Source organism: Hemitrygon akajei, chromosome 17, assembly GCF_048418815.1.
Source record: "Hemitrygon akajei chromosome 17, sHemAka1.3, whole genome shotgun sequence".
In the NCBI taxonomy this organism is placed as follows: Eukaryota; Metazoa; Chordata; class Chondrichthyes; order Myliobatiformes; family Dasyatidae; genus Hemitrygon; species Hemitrygon akajei.
The window spans coordinates 4008434-4033456 of NC_133140.1; the positions used below are offsets into that span (position 1 = coordinate 4008434).

Here is a 25023-nt window from a genome sequence, read left to right on the forward strand (position 1 = left end):
AGGAACTCAGCAGGTCAGCCAGCATCTGTGGAAACGAACAGTCAATGTTTCAGGCTGAGACCCATCATCAGGACTGAAGAAGGAGGGGGCAGGGGCCCTATAAAGAAGGTGAGGGGAGGGTGGGAAGAAGAAGGCTGGTAGGTGCCAGGTGAAAAACCAGTAAGGGAATTACCAGAAGTCCGCCACAACAGACAGGATCTCCCGGTTGCCACCCACTTCAACTCTGCTTCACATTCCCATTCGGATATGTCCATACATGGCCTCCTCTACTGCCATGATGAGGCCAAACTCAGGTTGGAGGAGCAACACCTCATACTGTCTGGGTAGTCTCCAGCCCCTTGGCATGAACATTGAATTCTCCAACTTCCAGTAATTCCCTCCCTCTCCCTTCCCCCATCCCAGTTTCACTCTGCCTCCTCCTCCAGCTGCCTATCACCTCTCTCATGATTCTGCCTTCTTCTACTACCTATAGTGCTTTCCCCTTACATTCCTTCTTCACCTTTCCTGCCTATCCCCTCCCTGCTTCCCCTCCCCCACCCCTTGATCATTCCTCTTACTGGTTTTTCCCCTGGCACCAACCAGCCTTCTCCTTCCTACTTTCCCCCCACCTTCTTTATAGGGCCCCTGCCTCCTCCCTCTTCAGTCCTGACGAAGGGTCTTGGCCCGAAACGTTCACTGTTCGTTTCCACGGATGCTGCCCGACCTGCTGAGTTCCTTCAGCGTGTTGTACATGTAGCTGTGAGAGTCAATAGGTTTATTAAAGACATCTGTAGATAAGCTGCCTCCAGATATAGAGACAGTGAGATGGAGAAAGGGGAGAGAGGTGCTGGAAATGGGCTAGGTAAATTTGAGGGCAGGGTGAAGTTGAGGTAAAGTTGATGATATCGATGAGCTCCACATGGATGCTGGAAGCAGCACCAATGCAGTTTTCAATGTACATAGGAAAAGTTGGGGAGTGATACCAGTGTAGACTTGGAACATAGATTGTTCCACGTAGCCAACAAAAAGGCAGGCATAGCTGGGATCCATGTGAGCACCCATGGCCAACGTTGACTGTTTCCATAGATGCTGTCTGGCCTGCTGAGTTCCTCCAGCATTTTGTGCGTTTTGCAAGGAACTGGAGCTGTGGCTCAGTGTCAATCAGCTCATAAGGGAAATTTTGGAGTTGATAGATAGGACCTATAGGGAGGTGCACACCCCTCACTTGCTGGGGGTAGGTAACTGAATGACTGTCAGGAAAAGAAAGGGAAATGGGCAGACAGTACAGAACACCCCTGTGGCCATTCCCCTCAATCATACATATACCATGTTGAGAGAGGCGACCTACCACAGCGAGTGGGAGTCTGGCACTGTAGCTCACAAGAGTAGAGAGGAGAAGATGACTACAGTAGTGATGGGAGATTCCATAGTTAGAGGAATGGAGATGAGATTCTATGGATATGATAGAGACACTCGGATGGTATGTTGCATCTCAGGAGCTGGGGTCATGGATGACTTAGATGGGGTCCACGGCATTCAATGAGGAGAGTGAGCAGCCAGCAGAATTGGCAACAATGACATAAGTAGGAAAGGTGAAGAGGCTTCTAAAGATTCTAGGAAGCTAGGCAGAAAGCTGCAAAGCAAGAGTGTCAGGGTGGTAATCTCTGGATTGCTGCCTGTGCCATGCACCAGTGAGGGTAAGAATAGGAGCATTTGGCAGATGAACATGTGGCTGAGGAACTGGTGCAGTGGCATCCCTTCTGGGGAAGGTACGACCTGTACAAAAGGGATAGGTTACACCTGAACCTGACCGGGACCAATATCCTTGTGGGCATGTTTGCTAGAGCTGTTGGGGAGGGTTTAAACTCATTTGGCAGGGGGCTGAGGATTGGGCAGTTGATTTACAAATAGTAGCAGTATGCAGTGAGACTGCTAGCAAGGACAGGCTGATGATTGGGGAAATCACAGTCAACGAGATGAGCTGCAATGAAAAGGGGGATAACATTGAAAAGGGTGATGAATACTGGACTGAAGATGTTATATTTGAATGTATACGGAATAAGGCAGATGAACTTGTAGCTCTGCTAGAGTTTGGCAGGTATGATCTGTGGGGGGTGGCTCTGCTGGTAAAAATGATATTGGATCTTTAAAGAAGTGATATAGAATCAAAATATGTAGAAAACTTTTGGATAGATCTAAGAAAATGCAAGGATAAAAAAAACCCTGTTAGGAGTTGTATGCAAGCCTCTGAACAGTAGGAAGATGTGGGCTATAATTCCACCAGGAGGCAGAAAAGGCACGTCAAAAGGACTATGTTATGATAGTCGTGGCATATTTCATGCAGGTAGATTGGGAAAATCAGGTTGGTGCTGGATCCTTTGGGGGTGTGGGGGGGGGGGTGTGGAACTTGTACAACGTCTAGAAGATGGCTTTTTAGAGCAGCTCGTGGTTGAACTCCCAAGGCAATCTGCAATTCTGGATTGGGTGCTGTGTAATGAACCAGAATTGATTAGGGAGCTTAAACTAAAGGAACCCTTAGGGAGCAGTAATCATGATACGACAGAATTCATCCTGCAATCTGAGTAGGAGAAGCTAAAGTCAGATGTATCAATATTACAGTGCAGTAAAGGGAATTACAGAGCCACGAGATAGGAGTTGGTCAAAGTTGATTGGAAAGGGAAACCAGCAGGGATAATGGCAGCAACACACACAAAATGCTGGTGGAACACAGCAGGCCAGGCAGCATCTATAGGGAGAAGCGTTGTCAACGTTTCGGGCCGAGACCCTTCGTCAGGACTAACCGAAAGGAAAGATAGTAAGAGATTTAAAAGTAGTGGGGAGAGGGGGAAATGCGAAATGATAGGAGAAGACCAGAGGGGGTGGGATGAAGCTAAGAGCTGGAAAGGTGATTGGCGAAAGTGATACAGAGCTGGAGAAGGGAAAGGATCATGGGACGGGAGGCTTCAGGAGAAAGAAAGGGGAGGGGAGCACCAGAGGGAGATGGAGAACAGGCAAACAACTAAATATGTCAGGGATGGGGTAAGAAGGGGAGGAGGGGCATTAATGGAAGTTAGAGAAGTCAATGTTCATGCCATCAGGTTGGAGGCTACCAAGCCGGTATATAAGGTGTTGTTCCTCCAACCTGAGTGGGACGTGGAATTAAAATGTGTGGCCACTGGGAGATCCTGCACCTTATATACCGGCTGGGTAGCCTCCAGTAGGATCTCCCAGTGGCCACACATTTTAATTCCATGTCCCATTCCCATTCCCATTCTGATATGTCTATCCATGGCCTCCTCTACTGTCAAAATGAATCCAAACTCAGGTTGGAGGAACAACACTTTATACACCTTAGAAGTTTGAGGGTGTCAGAGGGCTAAAGTGAGAGGAGTTGCCATTACTAGGGAAGAGGTGCTTGGGAAACTGAAAGGTCTGAAAGAGATAGCTGAAGAGATTGTGGAGGCATTAGTAATGATCTTCCAAGAATCAATAGATTCAGAGGACTGAAAAATTGTAAATGTCACTCCAATCTTCAAGAAGGGAGAAAGGCAGAAGAAAGGAAATTACAGGCCAGTTAGTCTGGCCTCAGTGGTTGAGAAGATGTTGAAATCAACTGTTAAGGATGTATTTTCAGGGGTACTTGCACACACATTATTTAAAAAAAGGACAATGTCAGCATGGCTTCCTTAAGATAAAATCTTGCCTGACAAATCTGTTGGAGTTCTTTGAAGAAATAACCAGCAGGACAAAGGAGAATCAGTAGATGTTGTGTACTTGGATTTTAAGAAGGCCTTTGACAGGATGCCACACATGAGGCTACTTAACAGGTTATGAGGTCATAGTGTTAGGAAAAAGATACTAGCATGGATAGAGCATTGGCTGATGAGCAAGAAGCAAAGAGTGGGAATAAAGGGAGTCTTTTCTGGTTCACTCCCAGTGACCATTAGTTTTCCACAGGGTCTGTGTTCGGACTGCTTTTTACATTATATATTTTAATATGGATGACAGAATTGATGGCTTTGTGGCCAAGTTTTCAGACAATTCGAAGATAGAAGGGGGGGGAGTGCAGATTGCTTTTGAGGAAGCAGGGAGGCTGCAAGAGGACTTGGACAGATTAGAAGAATGGGCCAAGAAGTGGCAGATGGAATGTAGTGCCAGGAAATGTATGGCCATGCACTTTGGTAGAAGATATAAAAGTTTCAAATATTGGAGAAATTTTTTTTTTAAATCTGAGGTGCAAAGGGACCTGGGAGTCCTAGTGTAGGATTCCTTAAAGGTTAATTGTTGGTTGAGTCAGTGGTGTGGAAGACAAATGCAATGTTTGCATTAATTTCAAGAACACCAGAATATGAAAGCAAGGATGTAATGATAAGGCTTTATAAGGCACTAGTAAGGCCTCCCTTGGGGTACTTTGAACAGGTTTGGGCCCTTTATCTTAGAAAGGATGTGCTAACATTGGATAGTGTTCTGAGGAGATTCATGAGAATGATTCCAGGATTGAAAGGCTTGTCATATGAAAAGCATTTAATGGTTCTGGGCCTGTATTCATTGGAATTGAAAAGAACAAGGGGGAAACCTCATCAAAACCTATCAAATGTTGAAAGGCCTTGATAGAATGGATGTGGAGAGGATGCTTCCTATGGAGGGGGAGTCCATGACTAGAGGATACAGCTTCAAAATACAGGGACATCCATTTAGAACTAAGAGGAGGAGGAATTTCTGTAGCCAGAGAATCTGTGGAATTCACTGCCACAGGTAGCTGTGTTGTCCAAGTCATTGGGTATATTTAAGGCTGAGGTTGATTAGTCAGGACATGAAGGGCAATGGGGAGAAGGCAGGAGATTAGGGCTGAGAGGGAAATGGATCAGCCATGATGAAATGGTGGAGAAGACCTGATGGTCCAAATGGCCTAATTCTGCTCTTATACCTTATCTAATGGTCTTACATCAATGATTTGTATAATAGTATTGATGGTATTGTGGCCAAGTTTGCATGATACAAAGATACAATCTACAAGGAGAGCTACCACAAGAAAGCTACATCATGGTTCTGCACCATCCAGGCCATGCTCTCTTCTTGCTGTTGCCATCGAGAAGGAGGTACAGTAGTCTTAGTTCCCACACCACCAGGTTCAGGAACAGTTAATAACCTTCAACCGGTAAGCTGCTGAATCAGTGTGGATAACTTCACTCACCTCAGCACTGAGTTCATCCCACAACTTATGGACTTTATTTACTTATGTTTATTATTATTATAGTTGTATTTTTCTGCTTTGCACATCGGTTATTTCAAAGTTCAAAGTAAATTTATTATCGAAGTACATAAATGTCATCATGTACAACCCTGAGATTCATTTTGTTGTGAGCATACTCAATAAGCCCAACAACCATAATAGAATCAATGAAAGACCACACCAGTCTTTGTGTGCAGTTCTTCATTGATTTATTGTGAATGCCCACAAGGAAATTAATCTCAGAATAGTACAATGTGACGCATAGGTACTTTGATAATAAATTTACTTTGAAGATTGAATTAGGTTATATTTTTTGAAGAGGTAACAATGCATTAATGAATGTATTGTAGCTGATATAACCTAGGTGGGCTTCAGTGAGGCTTTTGACAAGGCCCCACATGGCAAACTCGTCCAAAAATTTAATCCTCAGAAACCTAAAGCAGTGGCAGAGGTAAATGGGGTAAAGAAGAAGACAAACAGACTTCATTGATGCTTACACCATGTGGAGCAGGGAGATTGTAATGGAATTTTATAAAGTATCAGTTGGGCTACTGCTGGAGTCCAGTCACCACACAGTACAACAGTGTGCTTGTACCAGAGAGGCTATTCACCAGCTATTGCCTAGGATGGAATATTTTAGTTAAGGGATCTGATCTCTGCTCCCTGGAACACAGGAGGCTGAGGATGGAGAGGATGGGGGAGTAAACAGAGCTGTACCAAGCAATGAGAAGTTCAGATAGGGTAGACAGTGGGAAAATTTGGAAATGGGATGGTCAGGGCTGTCAGTATGAAGGCTAAGAGTCTGTCTCCTTGTTGTATCATTCAATTACTCAAAAAGAGTGGAAAGGCTGAGATAACCTCCAATTTTATTGATCCATCACAGAAAGCATCATATCTGAATGTATCCTGACTTAATATGGCAACTGCTCTGACCATGACCTCAACAAACTGTAGAGTTGTGAGCACAACTCAGCACATCACAGAAACCAGCTTCCCCACCATGGACCTTGTATGTACTCACAGTGCCTAAGTAAAGCAGACAGTATCATCAAAGAACCTCATGCACCCCTGACAGATACAAGAGCATGACAACCCATACATCCAGGCTGAAGACAGCTTGTACTCCATCTGTTTTAAGACTATTGAAGGGTTCCCTTGCACTACCTCAATGCTGGGGATGGTAATGGGAACAAGCTCCCACTACCTATTAAACACTCCCAATGGTATGCACCTCAAATAGCCTCTGACAACCTAGTCCAGCTCCAGGCATTCACATGTGGCTTATCTACTAAGCCCGGCAGAACTGTTTCTACTGACAGGAGAAGGGGCAAAGGCAGGTTACTGGTGTCTTAAAACTAGTCACTTCAGGCAGATGGGGCTCATCAGCTGTGGTTGGCAGCTCATCTAGGAGAAGAATATCTCTGATCTCAAACCTTTACTGCTTTGCGGTTATACCCACTCATGGGGAAGGCTTCGGGAGTAATCTCCAAGGGAAAAATCCAGAGCTGGAGTCCCTAAAGCAGTCCTACATTGAGTTCAATGTTGACTGGCAACACCTACAATGCATCTGGTACCAAACTGTATTTGTCTCTGCCGTTCCTTTGGGTTCATCAGATGCGTGGAGAGTGGGAGCTTGTTACATGGGCAACAACCTGATCTCCATATCGTATTGCACAGGTTTGCATATCTAGACAGTTAGGACATAATATCCATGGTCAACTCTCACTCCTCACCTCAGTGCACTGACTTGTGGAAATAGTCTGTATGGATTGCATGCAAAACAATATTTCTCACTGTACTTCAATACATGCCACAATAATAAACTAATTTACCAGTCATCCTGTGACATCGTACTGAGGAAAGGGTAATCGAGGTAAAGTTACGAGAAGTAGAGGTAGAGAGAGAATGTGGAGGAGATCACATCTCCTCAGTGGGTGAGTCAAAAACCAGGGGACACAGATAGGAAGAAACAGAAGAATTGGATGGAGGCTAAGGAGAAGGACTTTCTTGCAGATGGTCTAGAACTCAATGCCTGAGGCAGAGATACCACGTGGTGCTGTGCTTGTGCATATGTGACAACTGGGCTGGGAGAATCCACCATCTGGTGAAGGAGGGGCTTGGGTCCATATGCGTTTGTCTTAGAACGTGGAAGGTTAGAGATTGGAGTAGAGGAGAAGAAAGATAGAGGTAGCAAGAAAAGGGAGGGAGAGAAAGGGGAAATAGGGGAAGATGGGGGAGAGAGGGATGAGGGAAGTGATTGTGGACTTAAGAAAGGGGAAGTTAAGGGAACACACACCAGTCCTTATCAGCAGTGGAAAGGATGAGCGGTTTCATGTTCCTGGGTGTCAACATCTCTGAAGATCTATCCTGGGTCCAACATATTGATGTAATTGCAAAGAAGGTACAACAGTGGCAATATTTCATTAGACGTTTGAGGGAGCTTTGTCTGTCAAGAGAAAAGACTCTCACAAATTTCTACAGATGTACCATGGAGAACATTATTACTGTAATTTACAGTTTTTTTGTTATTATATATTGCAATATACTGCTGCTGCAAAATAACAAATTTCATGGCATATATCAGTGATTTTAAACATGATTCTGACTCTGAGAGGGTGCAGAAAGTAGGTAAGGGGAGTGAGGGGGAAGGGAGTAAGGACTTCTCTGCCAATGCTCACACAGCACTGATACTCACTCTGATGCTGTTCTCCACCTCCATCAGACTGTGTTTGTGTCGCTCGGCAATGGACAGAGTGGCAGTGTGAACCCGCTGGTAAATCTCCTCCCCCTCTCGGGTCTGGAAAGTGAACACCCCCTCACCGGTGTCACACAACCTGTGGACACAGTGGCACACGTCAACCTTATTGGCTGGGGGAGCAGTAGTAGGGAGAGGGGAAAGGGTAGGGGGAATGGAAAGTTGAGGGATAGCAAAGGAGAAAAGGAGGGGGAGAGGGAGGAAAAGGATTGTATGGGTAAGGGGCAAGGGGAAGGATGGTGAGGTGGGAGATGAAGAAAAGTCGGGGGAGAGAAGGGAGAGGGGATGTGCTTTTATTTTGGTAATCACACTCAGAAAACAAACAACTTACCCAAACAGACTTCCTCACTCTTCAGTTCCACCCTTGTCTCTACAGCCACATCCCTGTCCTCGCCACCCTTCGTAATCCAACACCCCCCTCTCCCAACCATCTGCTTCACTCCTGTTGTATATTTCATATTTCAGCAATATTTGTGTAATATTGTAAATATATTGTCTGATTAAGAATATTTATTTAGTATTCATTTTGGATTATATGTAAAAATAAGTAAATTGCATATGTCATACTACCAAGTCATAACTATGAACCTCACTAAATTAAAAATTAAATGTACACAAATTTAACCCTGGGCTCCTGTGTTTTTCTTTTCATTAGTTTATGGAGTTACAAAACATAACATTGAAGGCAAGACACAATTACAAGATTGAGTTCAAGAGGACAACTTAATTATGGAAATGCTGATGGATTGTTTCATTTATGCTTGGAAAAGGAAATCTTTGAAAATTTTACAAAAGAGGACACTGCTCTTCACATTCTCCCTAATGCAAATCGAGGATCTCCCTACTACAGCAGAGATGATCCAAAGGGAAACCAGAAAAGACCCCACACTGTCTCAACGCTACATGACAACACAAAATGGCTGGAATGAGCAACAGGAATTCAAGTATGGTCAAAATAAAGGCAGTGGCTCAAAGTTTTGCTTGGTGATCTGGGATATGTCAGCAGGTCGAGGAGCTTGTATACACTATTCAGATGTCAGTATATCCAGAAGATGCCAAGAGCAACGACTCTTCATCCACTGGAGTGTCCTGCGTTGCACTGGCAGAGGGTTCATGTGGATTTCACTGGACCATTCATGAGAATAAATTTCTTGGTAGTAGTGGATACAGCTACAAAGTGGCCAGAAGTGTTCCCAATAGCCTCCACTACAGCCTCACACACAGTTGATGTTTTGAGAACCCTCTTCTCAAGGACTGGTGGTCCAGAACACTTGGTCAGTGACAATGGACCACAATTTATATGGAACAGTTTCAGTCATTCACGAAAATGAATGGGATAAGACATATTACATCTGCACTGTACCACCCTGCTACAAGTGGCTTGGCAGCAGTTTTGTCCAGAGTCCAAAGAATGTACTGCGAGTAATGTCAGCAAAGCACACTACACTGAATCAGAAGCTAACCAATTTCCTCCTTGCATATTACAATGTAGTACACTCCACAACCAACAACTCTACAGCTGTGCTGTTCCTGGGTTGTAACTTGTCCTTATGCTTGAATCTACTCAAACCTAATCTCAGGAGGAGTATATAGGAGAAATAGCTGACACAAGTTGAATGGTCCTCAAAGTTTCAAAGTTTCACTCCTGGACAAGTAGTCTTGGCGAGAAACTACAGAGGTGATCAAAAGTGTGTACTAGGAAAGATTAAGGACAGGACTGGACCCTTCTACTACACAGTGAAGATTGCATCTGATGTCATCTGACAACAACACATCAATCAGGAGAGGAGAGCCAAGTCAATTGTTGGAGAAAAAGGGGGGTCAGAATCATTTCCAGTTCCAGGGTCAACTCTTGCAACCATCATGGAGGAGGTCCAGAACCTGAGATCGTTGCACATTAACAAGTATCTTCTGCCAAGCAGAGTTGAAGTGTATAGGTAAGCATTAAGGAGTGTTGTGCATTTAATATCTGAGTAATATTGTAACTACTTAATTTGATTAAGCATTATTTGTTTTTTAAATAATTCATTACGAGTTATATGTAGAAATATTTGAATGGCTTATGTCAATATGCCACCACGTCATAAGTGCCTCACTAAAAGTAAAAACTAAATGTACATGAGTTTATCCCCAGCCTCCCATGTTTTCCTTTTGATTAGTTTATTGAGTTATTGAGTTAAAACATAACACCCTCCAGTACTCCCACTCTCACACTCAAATGTTTTCCCACCAATATTCCTCCCCAGGGAACTCACCGTCCGGTCTCAAAGGTGAAGCGGGTGGTGTCACGACCGTATCTACGTAGGGAGGTGAGGGGCCAGGAGAGCAGCTTGTTGCGGGTGTTGTGGATGTCCCAGAGGTAGATGTTGTCACTGGTGATCTGCATCATACACTCGCCATACATGTCTAGGCTGGGGCAAGGCAGCAAATACACGTTGAACCGTTCTGTGGGCACAAGACACAATGAGCAGACACATACTATAGAGTGCGTGGATAATACAGAGAGAGTACAGAAGAGATTTACAAGGATGTTGCTTGGATTGGGGAGCATGCCTAATGAGAATAGGTTGACTGAACTCGGCCTTTTCTCCTTGGAGCATCGGAGGATGAGAGGTGATCTGATAGAGGTGTATAAGATGATGAGAGGCATTGATCGTGTGGATAGCTAGAGGCTTTTTCCCAGGGCTGAAATGGCTTACACCTGGAGGCATGGTTTTAAGGTGCTTGGAAGTAGGTACAAGGGGAATGTTAGAATAGGTTTTTCACACAGAGTGGTGGGTGTGTAGAATACACTGCCACCAAAGGTAGTAGAGGCGAATTCAAAAGGGTCTTTTAAGAGACTCTTAAATAGGTACATGAAGCTTAGAAAAATAGAAGGTTATGTGGTAGGGAAATTCTAGGCAGTTTCTAGAGTAGGTTACATGGTCAGCACAATACTGTGGGTTGAAGGGCCTGTAATGTACTGTAGATTTCTATGTTTCATTGAGAATAGATGTAGAGTGGGGCACAACTAGTGCTAGGTCAGCACTGCCAGTCACACACAGGCAGGGAGGATCCCATAAATTCAAAGCTCAAAGTAACTTAGTTATCAAAGTACATATATATCACCATATACAACCCTGAGATTCATTTTTTTGGGGGGCATACCGAAGAAATCTAATAACCAGAATAGAATTAATGAAAGACTATACCAACTAGGTGTACAACCAGTGTGCAAAAGACAATAAATTGTCTAAATGCAAAAAGACTAATAATAATAATAATAATAATAAATAAGTAATAAATATTGGGACCAAGAGATGAAGAGTCCTTTCAAGTAAGTCCATATGCTATGGGAACATTTCAGCCGTGTGGCAAGTAAAATTGAGTGAAGTTATCCCCTTTTGGTTCAAGAGCCTGAAGAATGAGGAGTAACACCTGTTCCTGAACCTGAGTCTTGAGTCTTGAAAAGACTGTCTTCTTACTGATGGCAGCAGCAAGAAGAGAGCTTGACCTGGGTGCTGGGGGCCCCTGATGATGGATGCTGCTTCCTGCGACAATGCTCCATGTAGATGTGTTCAATGATGGTGAGGGATTTACACATGATAGACTGAGCCGTATCCATGACTTTCTGTAGCATTTACCTTTCAAGGGCATTGGTGTTTCCATACCAGACTGTGATGCAGCCAGTCAATATACTCCCTACTATACTTCTATTGGTTTAGAAGTTTGCCAAAGTTTTAGATATCGTGCCAAATCTTCGCAAACTCCTAAAGCAGTAGAGGTTCTGCTGTGCTTTCTTTGTAAATACATGTACCTGCTGGGCCCAGGTCAGGTCCTCCAAAATGATAACACCGATGAACTTAAAGATGCTAACTCCCTCCACCTTTGAGCCCCCAATGAGGAATGACACATGAACTTTTGATTTCCTCCTCCTGAAGTCAACAATCAGTTCTTTGGTCTTGCTGACAATGAGTAAGAGGTTGTATTTATAGAACAATTCAGCCAGCCAGATTTTTAATCTCCCTCTTATATGCTCATTCATCACCACCTTTGACTTGACCTATGACATTGGTGTCATCAGCAAACTTAAACATGGAACAAAAGCTGTGCTTAGCCACACAGTCATAAGTGTAAGTGTAAAGCAAGTAGAGCAGGGGGCTAAGTACACAGCCTTGTGGTGCACCTTTGCTGATGGTTAGTATGGAGATGTTATTGCCAATTTGAACTGACTGGGATCTGTAAGTGAGGAAATCGAGGATACAATTGTACAAGGAGGCCAAGGTCTTGAAGCTTATTGATTCATTTTGAGAGTGATAGTATTGAATGCTGAGCTGTAGTTGAAAAAGTCCTTATGTATATTTAAGGTAGAGGTTGATAGATTCTTGACTGGTCAGGCATGAAGGGTTATGGGAAAAAGGCCAGAGACTGGGTCGCAGATAAAATTGGATCAACCATGCTGAAATGGTGGAGCAGACTCGATAGGTCAAATGGCCTAATTCTGCTCCTGTATATTATGGTCTTATGGTCTTTGTTGTCCTAATCTCTGGAGCCTTGCTCTTTAGCCTTTGCCTGTATGCATATAGGAGAAGGACAGCAAAGTGATCAGAATTCCCAAAATGTGGTCCGGGCATGGTAGGCCTTCCTTATCTTAGTACAGCAGTGACTTTTGTGTGCAACAGGTTAAATGGTGATGGTAATTGGGCATGGATTTCTTCAATGAAGTCTGACTGAAATTCCTGAAATATATCAGGATGTATTGTTTCTTGCTTGGTGTCAGCATCATGCAGTATCTCAAAATACTTGATTATTATCAGCCACTGGTGGTATGTAACCTGTGGTCAGGATTTTGGAGAAGAACTCTCTAGGTAAATAGAATGGACAGCATTTAGTATTTATTTGTTCAAGGCTGGGGAAACATGAGTTCACCAAAATCATCAAAGTACTACCGAGAGTTGATCATGAAACATATTTTTCCAAGCCAGCAGTTGGGACTATCCTGTATATTGAGAAGCCTTTGGGTCTGATCATGTATCTGTCATACTCTGAATAAACCACATTTCAGTAAAAAAAAACAGAACACAACAATTACACACACAAAATGCTGGTGGAACACAGCAGGCCAGGCAGCGTCTATAGGGAGAAGCGCTGTCGATGTTTCGGGCTGAGACCCTTCGTGATGATGAACCTACAGATGTGCTGTAACTGCTTTCTTGAGAGTGAAGTCAGCTGAGACCTTCTGAAGATCATGAAATCTGTCGTTCATTAAGTCAATTTAAAAGTATGTTGCTTGAAGGGAAATTACAGCCTGCAGATTGCAGTGAGAGTAATTCAAATGAGGTATATTTAGAAGTATTGTACATAGCCCGCAGAACGTTACCATAGTTTACCAGCACAACCAGAAGAGGCTGAAAATTCTAGCTAAGTCAGGCATTCTGTGTGGAGGGAGAGGTCAGCTTAAAGTTTGTCAGAATGGATTCAGAACTGGAAATGGCCAGAGGGAATTCTGGTGATAAGGTGTGGGACAGGGAAAGCACAGTGTACAGTCCAACAGCCAGGGTACTCGTATAGTACCCGAGACATGGTACAATGTACAGTAGTACTGGAAAGAGTACAGTACAAGAGACAGGGTAAAGTGTACAGTACCACAGGGCAGGACACAGTGTACAGTGCTACAGGAAAGAACTCATTGTACAGTGCTACAGAACTGAGAACAGTACTGTGGGAGAGAGTGCAGTGTACTTTTCCACACTTGAGTATGGCTATGTGGTTTTGCAAATCACAGAGGAGATCACAGAGTGAAGTGTGTACAAGGCACTTACTCTCTCCCAGTCATTTCCACTGTCTCATCCTCTCCCCCACATCCACTTTGCACCTCTTCCTTCTAACTTCTTCTGTCCACACTCACTCTCTATCTACCACTCCCCATTCCCTTCACCCTCCCCACTCTGTCTCATCCTCCCGCCTTCCCACCCACATTATTCCCTCTCCCCTCTCCTTCTACCTTATCTCTCACTGCCTTCCAAATCTATCTTCCCCACTTTCATTCCGTCCACCTTCTCCCCATCTATTCCTCACCCTTCCTTCCCCATCATTCCCACCCTTTTCCACTCACCATTCCCCTCCATCTGCCTTGCTTCTCCATCTCCTTCTCCCTCTCCACTACCCCTTACCTCTCCTCCCCTCTCCAAAACCTTCTATTCATCCCACACCCTCTCTAACCTTTACCCATGCCCTTACACCATGTCACTTCCCCTCCCTCCCTCTATACATCCTTCCTCCCTCCCCCTTTCCTATCACACACATGGGCATATACACTCACACCAGGTCACCTCTTACCTTTCTGTTCACACACTACCCCAGCAGCTAGCAGATCTGGTTCTCCGAGACTGATGTCATTTAATCTGGCCCCAAGGCATTCCATCGAGAGAATTTTGAACCATTCCTCTGCATCCAGCTCTGTAAAGGATAGATGATTAAATTGGAAATGTCATTCCACTCTTCAAGAGAGGGAAGGGAGGCAGAAGAAAGGAAATTATAGGCCAGTTAACCTGAACTCAATTAGCTCGATAGTGTAGTGTCATCAGCACCAGACTTTGAGGCAAATAATCCCAAGTTCGAATCTGGCTCGCTCCTTGCACACTTCTCCTCTGTGCTGGGCTCAGTGTCGAGCTGGCAACTCAGCCTCATAAAAAACAGTCAAATACTACTGAAATGGCAAAAATGCCATCCAATGTGCCACAAGGAGCAAGAAGGAACAACAACAGCAGCCTGACCTCAGTAGTTGAGAAAATGTTGGATTCGATTGTTATGAATGAGGTTTTGGGGAACCTGGAGGTACATGACAAAGTAGACTGTCATCAGAATGAAAATCTTGCCTGAAAAATATCTGTTGGAATTCTTTGAAGAAATAATAAGCAGCATAGACAAAGAAGAATCAGTAGAAGCTGTATACTTGGCTTTTTAGAAGGTGCCGCACAAGAGGCTTTTTAACAAGCTGTGAGCCCATGGTATAACATGAAAATACTATCATAGAAAGAGCATTGGCTGATTGGTGGGAGACAAAGAGTGGGAATAAAGAGAGCCATTTCTGATTGATTACCAGTGTCAGAGTGGGGACCATTCTTTTTACATTCTATGACAAGGATTTGGAAGAAGGAATTGATGTCTTTGTAGTTAAGTTTGCAGACAATAGGAAAAGAGGTGGAGGAGCAGTTAACTTTGAGGAAGCAGGGAAACTGCAGAAGAACTTAGACAGATGAAGGGAATAGGCAATGAAATGTCAGATAAATACTGTGTCAGGAAGTGTATGGTCATGCACAATGGTGGAAGGAATAAAAAAGTAAACTATTTTCTACATGAGGAGAATCTTCAAAAATCTGAGGTACAAAGTGACTTACGAGTCTAGGTGCAGGATTCCCTAAAAGAAACCATAACTTGCAGGTTGAATTGGTGGGGAGAAAGGCAAATGTAATGTTAGCATTCATTTCGAGAGGACTAGAAAATAAAAAATAAGAATAAGTCTTTATATTGCACTGTGAGACCTCACTTAGAATATTGTGAGCTGTTCTGGGCTCCTTATTTAAGAAAGGAGGTGGTGACATTGAAGAGGGTTGAAAGGAAGTTCATGAAAATGATTCTAAGAATGAAAGGGTTACCACATGAGAAGTGTTTGATATCTCTGCACCTGTGCTCACTAGATTTTGGAAGAACCAGGGGTGTTCTCATTGACCCTTATCGAATGTCGAAAGGCCTGCATAGAATGGATGTGGAGAGGATGTTTGCCATAGTGGGTGAGTCTAGAACCAACGGGAACAACCTCAGAATACAAGGATATCCATTTAGAATGGAGATAAGGATGAATTTCTTTAGCCAGAGATGGGTAAACCTGTGGAATCTGTGGAAAAGAGTTCCTTAAAACTTCCCAGGACCCCATTTCTCACTCTCTTAAAACTACCCAGTTCCCCATTTCCCATTCTTTTAAGCTGCACAGTTACCCAATTCACAATCCCTTTAAGCTGCACTGTTCCCCAATTCACAATCCCTTTAAGGTCCTTTGTTTCACATACACCACTCCCATTAATATGCACAGCTTCCTTTAACTGGATCAGTTACCCATTTCCTACACCCTTTCAAATGCCCTATTTCCCCATTTTCCTGCTCTTTACAAACGACAACATTCCCCATTTGCCATTCCTTTTAAACTGGTCAGTTCCCCATTTCTCCAAATATCGAAAATTATCAGTCAAAAAAGAATTGATGTAAGTGGCCGACTTATTTGGTAAAGTCTGAATGGATATAGATCTATCCAGCAAAGGATTTAAACAACAGTTGAAGTCACCACCCATTATTAACATATATTCATTTAGATTAGGTAGAGAAGTAAATAAAGACTTAAAAAAATCAGGATAATCCACATTTGGAGCATAAACATTAACCATAGCAACCTTCTTATTAAAAAGTAACCCAGTAATTAACAAAAATCTACCACTCAGATCCAAAATAATATCGTGTTGAACAAATGTAATAGAGGAGTCAATAAAAATTGAAACTCCTTTTACTTTAGCATTCGAATTCGAATGGTACTGTTGATCCCTCCAAAACCTAAAAAAAAATTGATTGACCTCTTCCCTCACATGAGTTTCTTGTACAAAAATAATATGCGCATTCAGTCTTTGGAATACTTTAAAAATCTTTTTCTGTTTAATCGGATGGTTTAAGCCATTAGTATTCCAAGAGACAAAATTAATGGTCTGAGCCATGTTTCTAAAATCAACCCTTTGGTATATAAAGAGTTAACCGAAGTATGAACTCATGCACCCGGAAGAGGAACAAAAATAAGGGGAGGACCCGGAAATGATGACACAGCGGACATTTTAGTAGTTTGTAATCAGCCCAAATGAAAAAACTAGAAAAACTAATCAAAAGAGCAATAGAAATAGAAACGAACCCCCTGCCCACCACCCACGGAAAAGAGATCCTCCTGAGCCTGAAGGAGGCCAGGAAAAAAAGAAATTGTGAGACTAAATCTACCCCCATGTCTCCAGAAGGCAACTCCAGATATATAAAGGAGAAAAAAAAAGATCCACCCAAAATCCAAAAGTAATTAACACTATACTAAAACAGACTTCTTAATATAATTGCTAGTAAAAAAAAACAAAAACATAAAAACTAGTAACTTATAAATCCGGTTAAAACCCAAACAAATAAAAGTTAGGATGTGATAAGAAAGGCATTATAGGAAGAAGACGACAAAAAAAGGCGAAATTTTTTTAAAAAGCAAGAAATATTTTAGAAAAGAAGCCGCCATCTTAGTTACACAAAAAATGAAAAAGATATATATCAAAACATTAAAAGAATTCACCTTCAAAGGATTAATAATAATGACCAAAAATAAAATACAATGGTTAAAGTAAGTAAATTTAAAAGATTAGTACGTCGATAAAGAAAAACTTTAATTGGAATATAAAATGTAAAATAAACCTACACCAACAGCCAGAAACAAAATCTGGTTTTGGAAACAAAAACTATCTTGTAACGATCAAAACCATACATTTATTAGAAACGAGAATCCGAAGCAGTGGGATAGTTCTCATCCAGAAAGCTTCGAGCATCAGATGTGGAGAGAAAAGCACATCGTGGTGCATTCAAAGGCGAGATTCTAAGTTTCGCAGGGTATAAAAGCGCTGGTTTTAGGTTTTTCACATAACATTCGGACATCAAAGGTTTAAAAGCGAGCTGCGCCTTCATCACTTCTGGGCTGAAATCCTCCACAAGCCAAAATTGGAATCCTCTCAATTTAACCATCCCTAAACGCCGAGCCAAACGAATAAGGTGCTCTTTAACATGCACATAATGAAATCGAACAATTACAACAGGTGGTTTAAATGAAGAACTTGGTGATCGGCGCATAATTCTATGGGCACGATCAAGTAATGGAGGACTATCTGGGAATACAGGAGGGAACGCATCCTTTAAAAGTTGAGCGAAATACTTCGAGGGGTTCCCTTGTTCGATACCTTCCGGGAGACCAAGTATGCGTAAGTTCTGTCTTCTAGATCGATTTTCAAAATCGACACTCTTGGCTTTAAGTATTTCCAACTGTTTAATTGCCAAAGATAATTTCTGCTCCAGTTTCTCGATTTTCAAGTCTCACTTCCGAACGTCCTTTTGCAGAGGTGCGATTAGAGTTTGATGCTGTATAACTTCATGATCAATCTTATCCAGAGAATCCTGGAAAGCCTTTAAATCTGCTTTGAAAGTTTGTCGTTGTTCTTCAAATTTTTCATTCAAGAGCTCCAATATTGTATCATAAGTCAATTCAGTACGCTTAGGATCAGTCTTTTTTTTCTTTCCATTGCCGTTAGAATCTTTCCCAGGGTCTCGCCCTTTAGATCTTAAAGCCATTTCTGTACTCATTTCTTCAAAATTCAGAGTATCCTCTTAAAGATAAGTCCAAAAAAGTAACAAGAATCTTCTGGTGTAGGTAAAAATAAGTTAAATAAGGGTGATCATAGGTTAAAAAAGTAAAGGTTATGGAGCGAATCTAAAACAGTGCTCACTCCATGAGCATCTCCTGGTGACTCCCCATTTCTCACTCCCTTCAAACTGCCCAGTTCCCCATTTCCCACCCCTTTAAGCTGTCTAGTTCTCCATAACCCACTCACTTTATACTGCAAAGTTTCCTATTTCCAATTCCATTAAACTGCCCAGTTCCCCATTTTCAATCTCTTTAAATTATCTAGCTCCCGAAGTACCGACCATGCCCTTTAAGCTGACCAAATCCCAATTTCCCATGGCTTTTCAACTTCCTGGCTGCACATTTCCCATTTCCTTTAAACTGTATAGTTCCCCATGTCACAATCCATTCGAAGTGCTGATTTTCACATTTCTTACTCACATTAATATGCCCTGATCCCCATTTCCTGGGCAGCTTCCTTTACAGGAGCAGTTACCCATTTCCCACACTCTTCAAATTGCACACATTCACATTTGAAACTGCCCAGCTCCCCATTTCCCAACCTTTAAACAGCCCAGTTCCATATTTCCCATTCCTTTTAAACTGCCCAGTTCCCAATGTCCAACTCCCTTCAAAAAGCTCAGTTCCCCATTTCCTACTCCCATTATATTGCCCTGTTCCACATTTGCTGCTACCATTAAACTGCCTAGATCCCCATTTCACACTCCCTTTAAACTACCCATTACCCTATTTCTGACTCCCTTTAAACTGCCCAGTTCCCCATTTCCCACTCCCTTTAAATTGCCCTGTTCCACATTTGCTGCTACCATTAAACTGCCCAGTTCCCCATATCTCACTCCCTTTCAACTGTTAAGTTCCACATTGGCCATTCACCTAAAACTACCCAGTTCCCAATTTCTGACTACATTTAAAAAGCTCAGTTCCCTTTTTACAACTATCTTTTAAACTTCTCAGTTCTCCATTTCCCACTCCCTTTAAACTCTCATTACCCATTTCCTACTCTTTAAACTTCTCAGTTTCCCATATCCCATTCCCTTTAAACTGCCTAATTCCTCATTTCCCAATTCCTTTAAACTGCCCAATTCCCTATTTTCTACTCCCTTTAAACTTCTCAGTTCCTGATATCCCATTCCTTTTAAACTGCCCAAGTTGCCATTTCTCAATTCCTTTAAACTACCCAGTTCCCCAATGATTACATTTAAAATGCCCTATTTCCCATACCCAACCCCTTTAAACTGTCCAGTTCCCCATTTCCCACTCCCTTTAAAGTGCCCAGTTCCCCATTTTCAATCACTTTAAACTATCTAGTTCCCTGCTTCTGATTACCTTTAAAATACCCCCTTCCCCATTTCCCATTCCCTTGAAACTGCCCAGTTCCTCATTTCCCACTCCCTTTAAATTACCCAGTTCCCCATTTCCTATTCACTTTCAAATCCCAGTTCCCCATTTCACTCCCTTTAACTTACCCAGTTCATGATTTCCTGCTCCCTTTAATCTGTCCAGTTCCCTCTTGTGCAGCTGGATCCTGGACTTCCTGTCAGATCGCCAGCAGGTTGTAAGAGTGTGCTCCCTCACCTCCAACCCTCTGACTCCCAATACGGGAGCCCCTCAGGGCTGCATATTGAGTCCCCTCCTTTACTCCCTGTATACCCATGACCGTATCACCATCCACAGCTCCAATCCGCTAATTAAATTTGCCAACAACACTACATTGATTTGTCTTATCTCAAACATTAACGAGGTGGCCTACAGGGAAGAAGTCATCTCTCTGACACAGTGGTGTCAAGAAAACAACCTCTCCCTCAATGTCTCAAAAACAAAGGAGCTGGTTGTGGATTACAGGAGGAATGGAGACAGGCTAACCCTGTTCACCCTGTACACATCAGACTTCCAATATAACTCGGAGTCCTGCCATGTGCAGAAGTTCGCTGATGACACGGCCATAGTGGGGTGTGTCAGGAATGGACAGGAGGAAGAGTATAGGAAACTGATACAGGACTTTGTGATATGGTGCAACTCAAACTACCTGTGTCTCAATATCACCAAGACCAAGGAGATGGTGGTGGACTTTAGGAGATCTAGGCCTCATATGAAGCCAGTGATCATTAATGGAGAATGTGTGGAGCAGGTTAAGACCTACAAGTATCTGGGAGTGCAGTTAGACGAGAAGTTAGACTGGACTGCCAACACAGATGCCTTGTGTAGGAAGGCACAGAGTCGACTGTACTTCCTTAGAAGGTTGGCGTCATTCAATGTTTGTAGTGAGATGCTGAAGATGTTCTATAGGTCAGTTGTGGAGAGCGCCCTCTTCTTTGTGGTGGCGTGTTGGGGAGGCAGCATTAAGAAGAGGAACGCCTCACGTCTTAATAAGCTGGTAAGGAAGGCGGGCTCTGTCGTGGGCACAGAACTGGAGAGTATGACATCGGTAGCAGAGCGAAGGGCGCTGAGTAGGCTACGGTCAATCATGGAAAACCCTGAACATCCTCTGCATAGCACCATCCAGACACAGAGAAGCAGCTTCAGCGGTAGGTTGCTATCGATGCAATGCTCCTCAGACAGGATGAAGAGATCATTACTCCCCAATGCCATTCAGCTTTATAATTCAACCGTCAGGGGTAAGATATGTTAAAGTGCCGGGGTTAGGACTGAGCTTAAGTTACCATTCAATGTATTTTAGTAAACTATTTAAGAACTTTTTAAAAGCTATTTATTAATGCTTTTTGAGAGGGTGATTTTAGATGCATATCATATTATACTGAGTTAAGTATTGTATGTAATTAGTTTTGCTACAATAAGTGTATGGGACATTGGAAAAAAATGTTGAATTTCCCCATGGGGATGAATAAAGTATCTATCTATCTATCTATCTATCTATCTAACCCCTATTGACATCAATGGATCTGGGTCTGAGAGGGTAAACAGCTTCACGTTCCTCGGCATCCACATCACCGAGGACCTCACGTGGTCTGTACACACCAGCTGTGTGGTGACAAAGGCACAACAGTGCCTCTTTCACCTCAGATCATTGAGGAAGTTTGGTATGGGCCCCCAAATCCTAAGAATTTTCTACAGGGGCACAATTGAGAGCATCCTGACTGGCTGAATCACTGCCTGGTATGGGAACTGTACCTCCCTTAATTGCAGGACTCTGTAGAAAGTGCTGTGGACAACCCAGCACATCTGTAGTTGTCAACTTCCCATGATTCAGGACATTTACAAGGACAGGTGTGAAAAAGGGCCCATAGGATCATTGGGAACCCAAGCTATCCCAACCACACTCTATTCCAGCTGCTACCATCCGGTACCACAGCATTAAAGCCAGGACCAACAGGCTCAGGGACAGCTTCTTCTATCAGGCCATCAGACTGTTGAACTCACGCTGATTTGAGTGTACTCTATATTACATTGACTGTTCTATTTATTACATTGCCCAGTTCCCCATTCCCACTCCCTAGAAACTGCCACTTTCCCACTTCCCACTTCCTTAAAACTGCAGTTTCCTATTCCCATTACAGTGCAGTCCCCCAATTCCCATTGACTTTAAACTGCTCAGTTCCCCATTTTGAATCACTTTAAACTATCTAGTTCCCTATTTTTTATTTCCTTTAAATTGCCCCCTTCCCCATTTCCTAAACCCTTTAAACTGCTCAGTTTTCCATTTCCGACTCCCTCAAACTGCGTAGTTCCCCATTTCCCACTCCCTAAAAAGCGTCCAGTTCCCCATTTCCCATTCCTTTTGAATTGCCCACTTCCCCTTTTCCCCACTCCCTTTGAACTGCCCATTACCCCATTTCCCACTCCCTTTAAATTGCCCAGTTCCCCATTTCCTCTCACTTTAAAATGCCCAATTCCCCATTTCTGACTACCTTTAAATTCCAGTACCCCATTTCCCATTCTCTGTACCCTGCTCAGTTCCCTATTTTCCATTCCCTTTAAGCTGCACATTTCCCCTTTTCCCACGGCCTTAAAACTGCCCAGCTCCCCATTTCCTACTCCCTTTAAACTGTTCAGTTCCTCATTTCCTATTCCCTTTTAAAATGCCCAGTTGCCATCTTACCCAATCCTTAAAACTACCCTGTTCTCCATTTCCAAATCCCTTTCAACAGCACGGTTCCCAATTTCCCACTTCCTTTAAACTGCCTGATTTCCTAATTCCCAGTCCCTTAAACTGTCCAGTTCCCCAATTCCCACTCCCATTAAACTAATCAGTTCCCATTTCTCATATAACCATATAACAATCACAGCATGGAAACAGGCCATTCCGGCCCTCCTAGTCCATGCCGAACTCTTAATCTCACCTAGTCCCACCTACCCGCACTCAGCCCATAACCCTCCACTCCTTTCCTGTCCATATACCTATCCAATTTTACCTTAAATGACACAACTGAACTGGCCTCTACTACTTCTACAGGAAGCTCATTCCACACAGCTATCACTCTCTGAGTAAAGAAATACCCCCTCGTGTTTCCCTTAAACTTTTGCCCCCTAACTTTCAAATCATGTCCTCTCGTTTGAATCTCCCCTACTCTCAATGGAAACAGCCTATTCACGTCAACTCTATCTATCCCTCTCAAAATTTTAAATACCTCGATCAAATCCCCCCTCAACCTTCTACACTCCAATGAATAGAGACCTAACTTGTTCGACCTTTCTCTGTAACTTAAGTGCTGAAACCCAGGTAACATCCTAGTAAATCGTCTCTGCACTCTCTCTAATTTATTGATATCTTTCCTATAATTCGGTGACCAGAACTGTACACAATATTCCAAATTTGGCCTTACCAATGCCTTGTACAATTTTAACATTACATCCCAACTTCTGTACTCAATGCTCTGATTTATAAAGGCCAGCATTCCAAAAGCCTTCTTCACCACCCTATCTACATGAGACTCCACCTTCAGGGAACTATGCACTGTTATTCCTAGATCTCTCTGTTCCACTGCATTCCTCAATGCCCTACCATTTACCCTGCATGTTCTATTTGGATTATTCCTGCCAAAATGTAGAACCTCACACTTCTCAGCATTAAACTCCATCTGCCAACATTCAGCCCATTCTTCTAACCGGCATAAATCTCCCTGCAAGCTTTGAAAACCCACCTCATTATCCACAACACCTCCTACCTTAGTATCATCGGCATACTTACTAACCCAATTTACCACCCCATCATCCAGATCATTTATGTATATTACAAACAACATCGGGCCCAAAACAGATCCCTGAGGCACCCCGCTAGTCACCGGCCTCCATCCCAATAAACAATTATCCACCACTACTCTCTGGCATCTCCCATCTAGCCACTGTTGAATCCATTTTATTACTCCAGCATTAATACCTAACGACCGAACCTTCTTAACTAACCTTCCATGTGGAACTTTGTCAAAGGCCTTGCTGAAGTCCATATAGACTACATCCACTGCCTTTCCCTCGTCAACATTCCTCGTAACTACTTCAAAAAATTCAATAAGGTTTGTCAAACATGACCTTCCACGCACAAATCCATGTTGGCTACTCCTAATCAGATCCTGTCTATCCAGATAATTATAAATACTATCTCTAAGAATACTTTCCATTAATTTACCCACCACTGATGTCAAACTGACAGGTCTATAATTGCCAGGCTTACTTCTAGAACCTTTTTTAAACAATGGAACCACATGAGCAATATGCCAATCCTCCGGCACAATCCCCGTTTCTAATGACATCTGAAAGATCTCCGTCAGAGCTCCTGCTATCTCTACACAAACTTCCCTCAAGGTCCTGGGGAATATCCTGTCAGGACCTGGAGATTTATCCACTTTTAAATTTCTTAAAAGCGCCAGTACTTCCACCTCTTTAATTATTTAAACTGACCAGTAAACTGACCTCACATTATTTAAACTGGCCAGTTCTTTCTGGGAGTAGTTCACAAGGTGCAGGATAGATATGTCCCATACAGGACAAAGTTCTCAAATGGCAGGGCTAGTCAATTGTGGCTGATAAAGGAAGTTAAAGACTGCATAAAGGACAAGGAAAGGGCATATAAGGTAGCAAAAGTGAGTGGGGAATTGGATGAATTGAAAGCTTTTAAAGTCCAACAAAAGGCAACTAAAAATGATATAAGAAGGGAAAAGATAAACTATTAGGACAGACTAGCCAATAGTATAAAGCAGGATACCAGAAGTTTTTTTCAGTTATATAAAGAGTAAAGGCAAGGGTTGATATTCGATCACTGGAAAATCATACTGGTGAGGGACTAATGGGGGACAAAGAAACAGCAGATGAACTTAATGGGTACATTGCATCTGTCTTCACTGTGGAAGACACTAACTGTGTGCCAGTGGTCCATGAGTGTCAGGGAGAAGAAGGGAGTGCCATTGCTGTTACAAGGGAAAAAGCACTAAACAAACTCCGAGGTCTTAAGGTGAATAAGTCACCTGGGCCAGATGGACTACATCCCAGAGTCCTGGGAAAGGTTGCTGAAGAGATAGCAGATACATTAGTCATGATCTTTCAAGATTCACTTGATTCTGGCATGATCCCGGAGGACTGGAAGATTGCAAATGTCACTCCTCTTTTTAAGAAGAAAGGAAGGTAAAGGAAAGGAAATTATAGGCC

General features: G+C 42.9%; 1 protein-coding gene across 11 annotated transcripts in view; it reads right to left on the bottom strand.

The window, feature by feature from the left end:
• dok4 (docking protein 4) overlaps positions 1 to 25023 on the bottom strand; it is a 96667-nt gene that overhangs the window by 45931 nt on the left and 25713 nt on the right. For all 11 annotated transcript variants that reach the window (XM_073069601.1, XM_073069596.1, XM_073069595.1 and 8 more), the window contains 3 exons: positions 14286 to 14405; positions 10223 to 10412; positions 7908 to 8046 (listed from right to left, as the gene is read on the bottom strand). In XM_073069601.1, coding sequence (XP_072925702.1) covers positions 7908 to 8046; positions 10223 to 10412; positions 14286 to 14405 — 449 coding nt within the window. The remainder of the gene's footprint in view (positions 1 to 7907; positions 8047 to 10222; positions 10413 to 14285; positions 14406 to 25023) is intronic.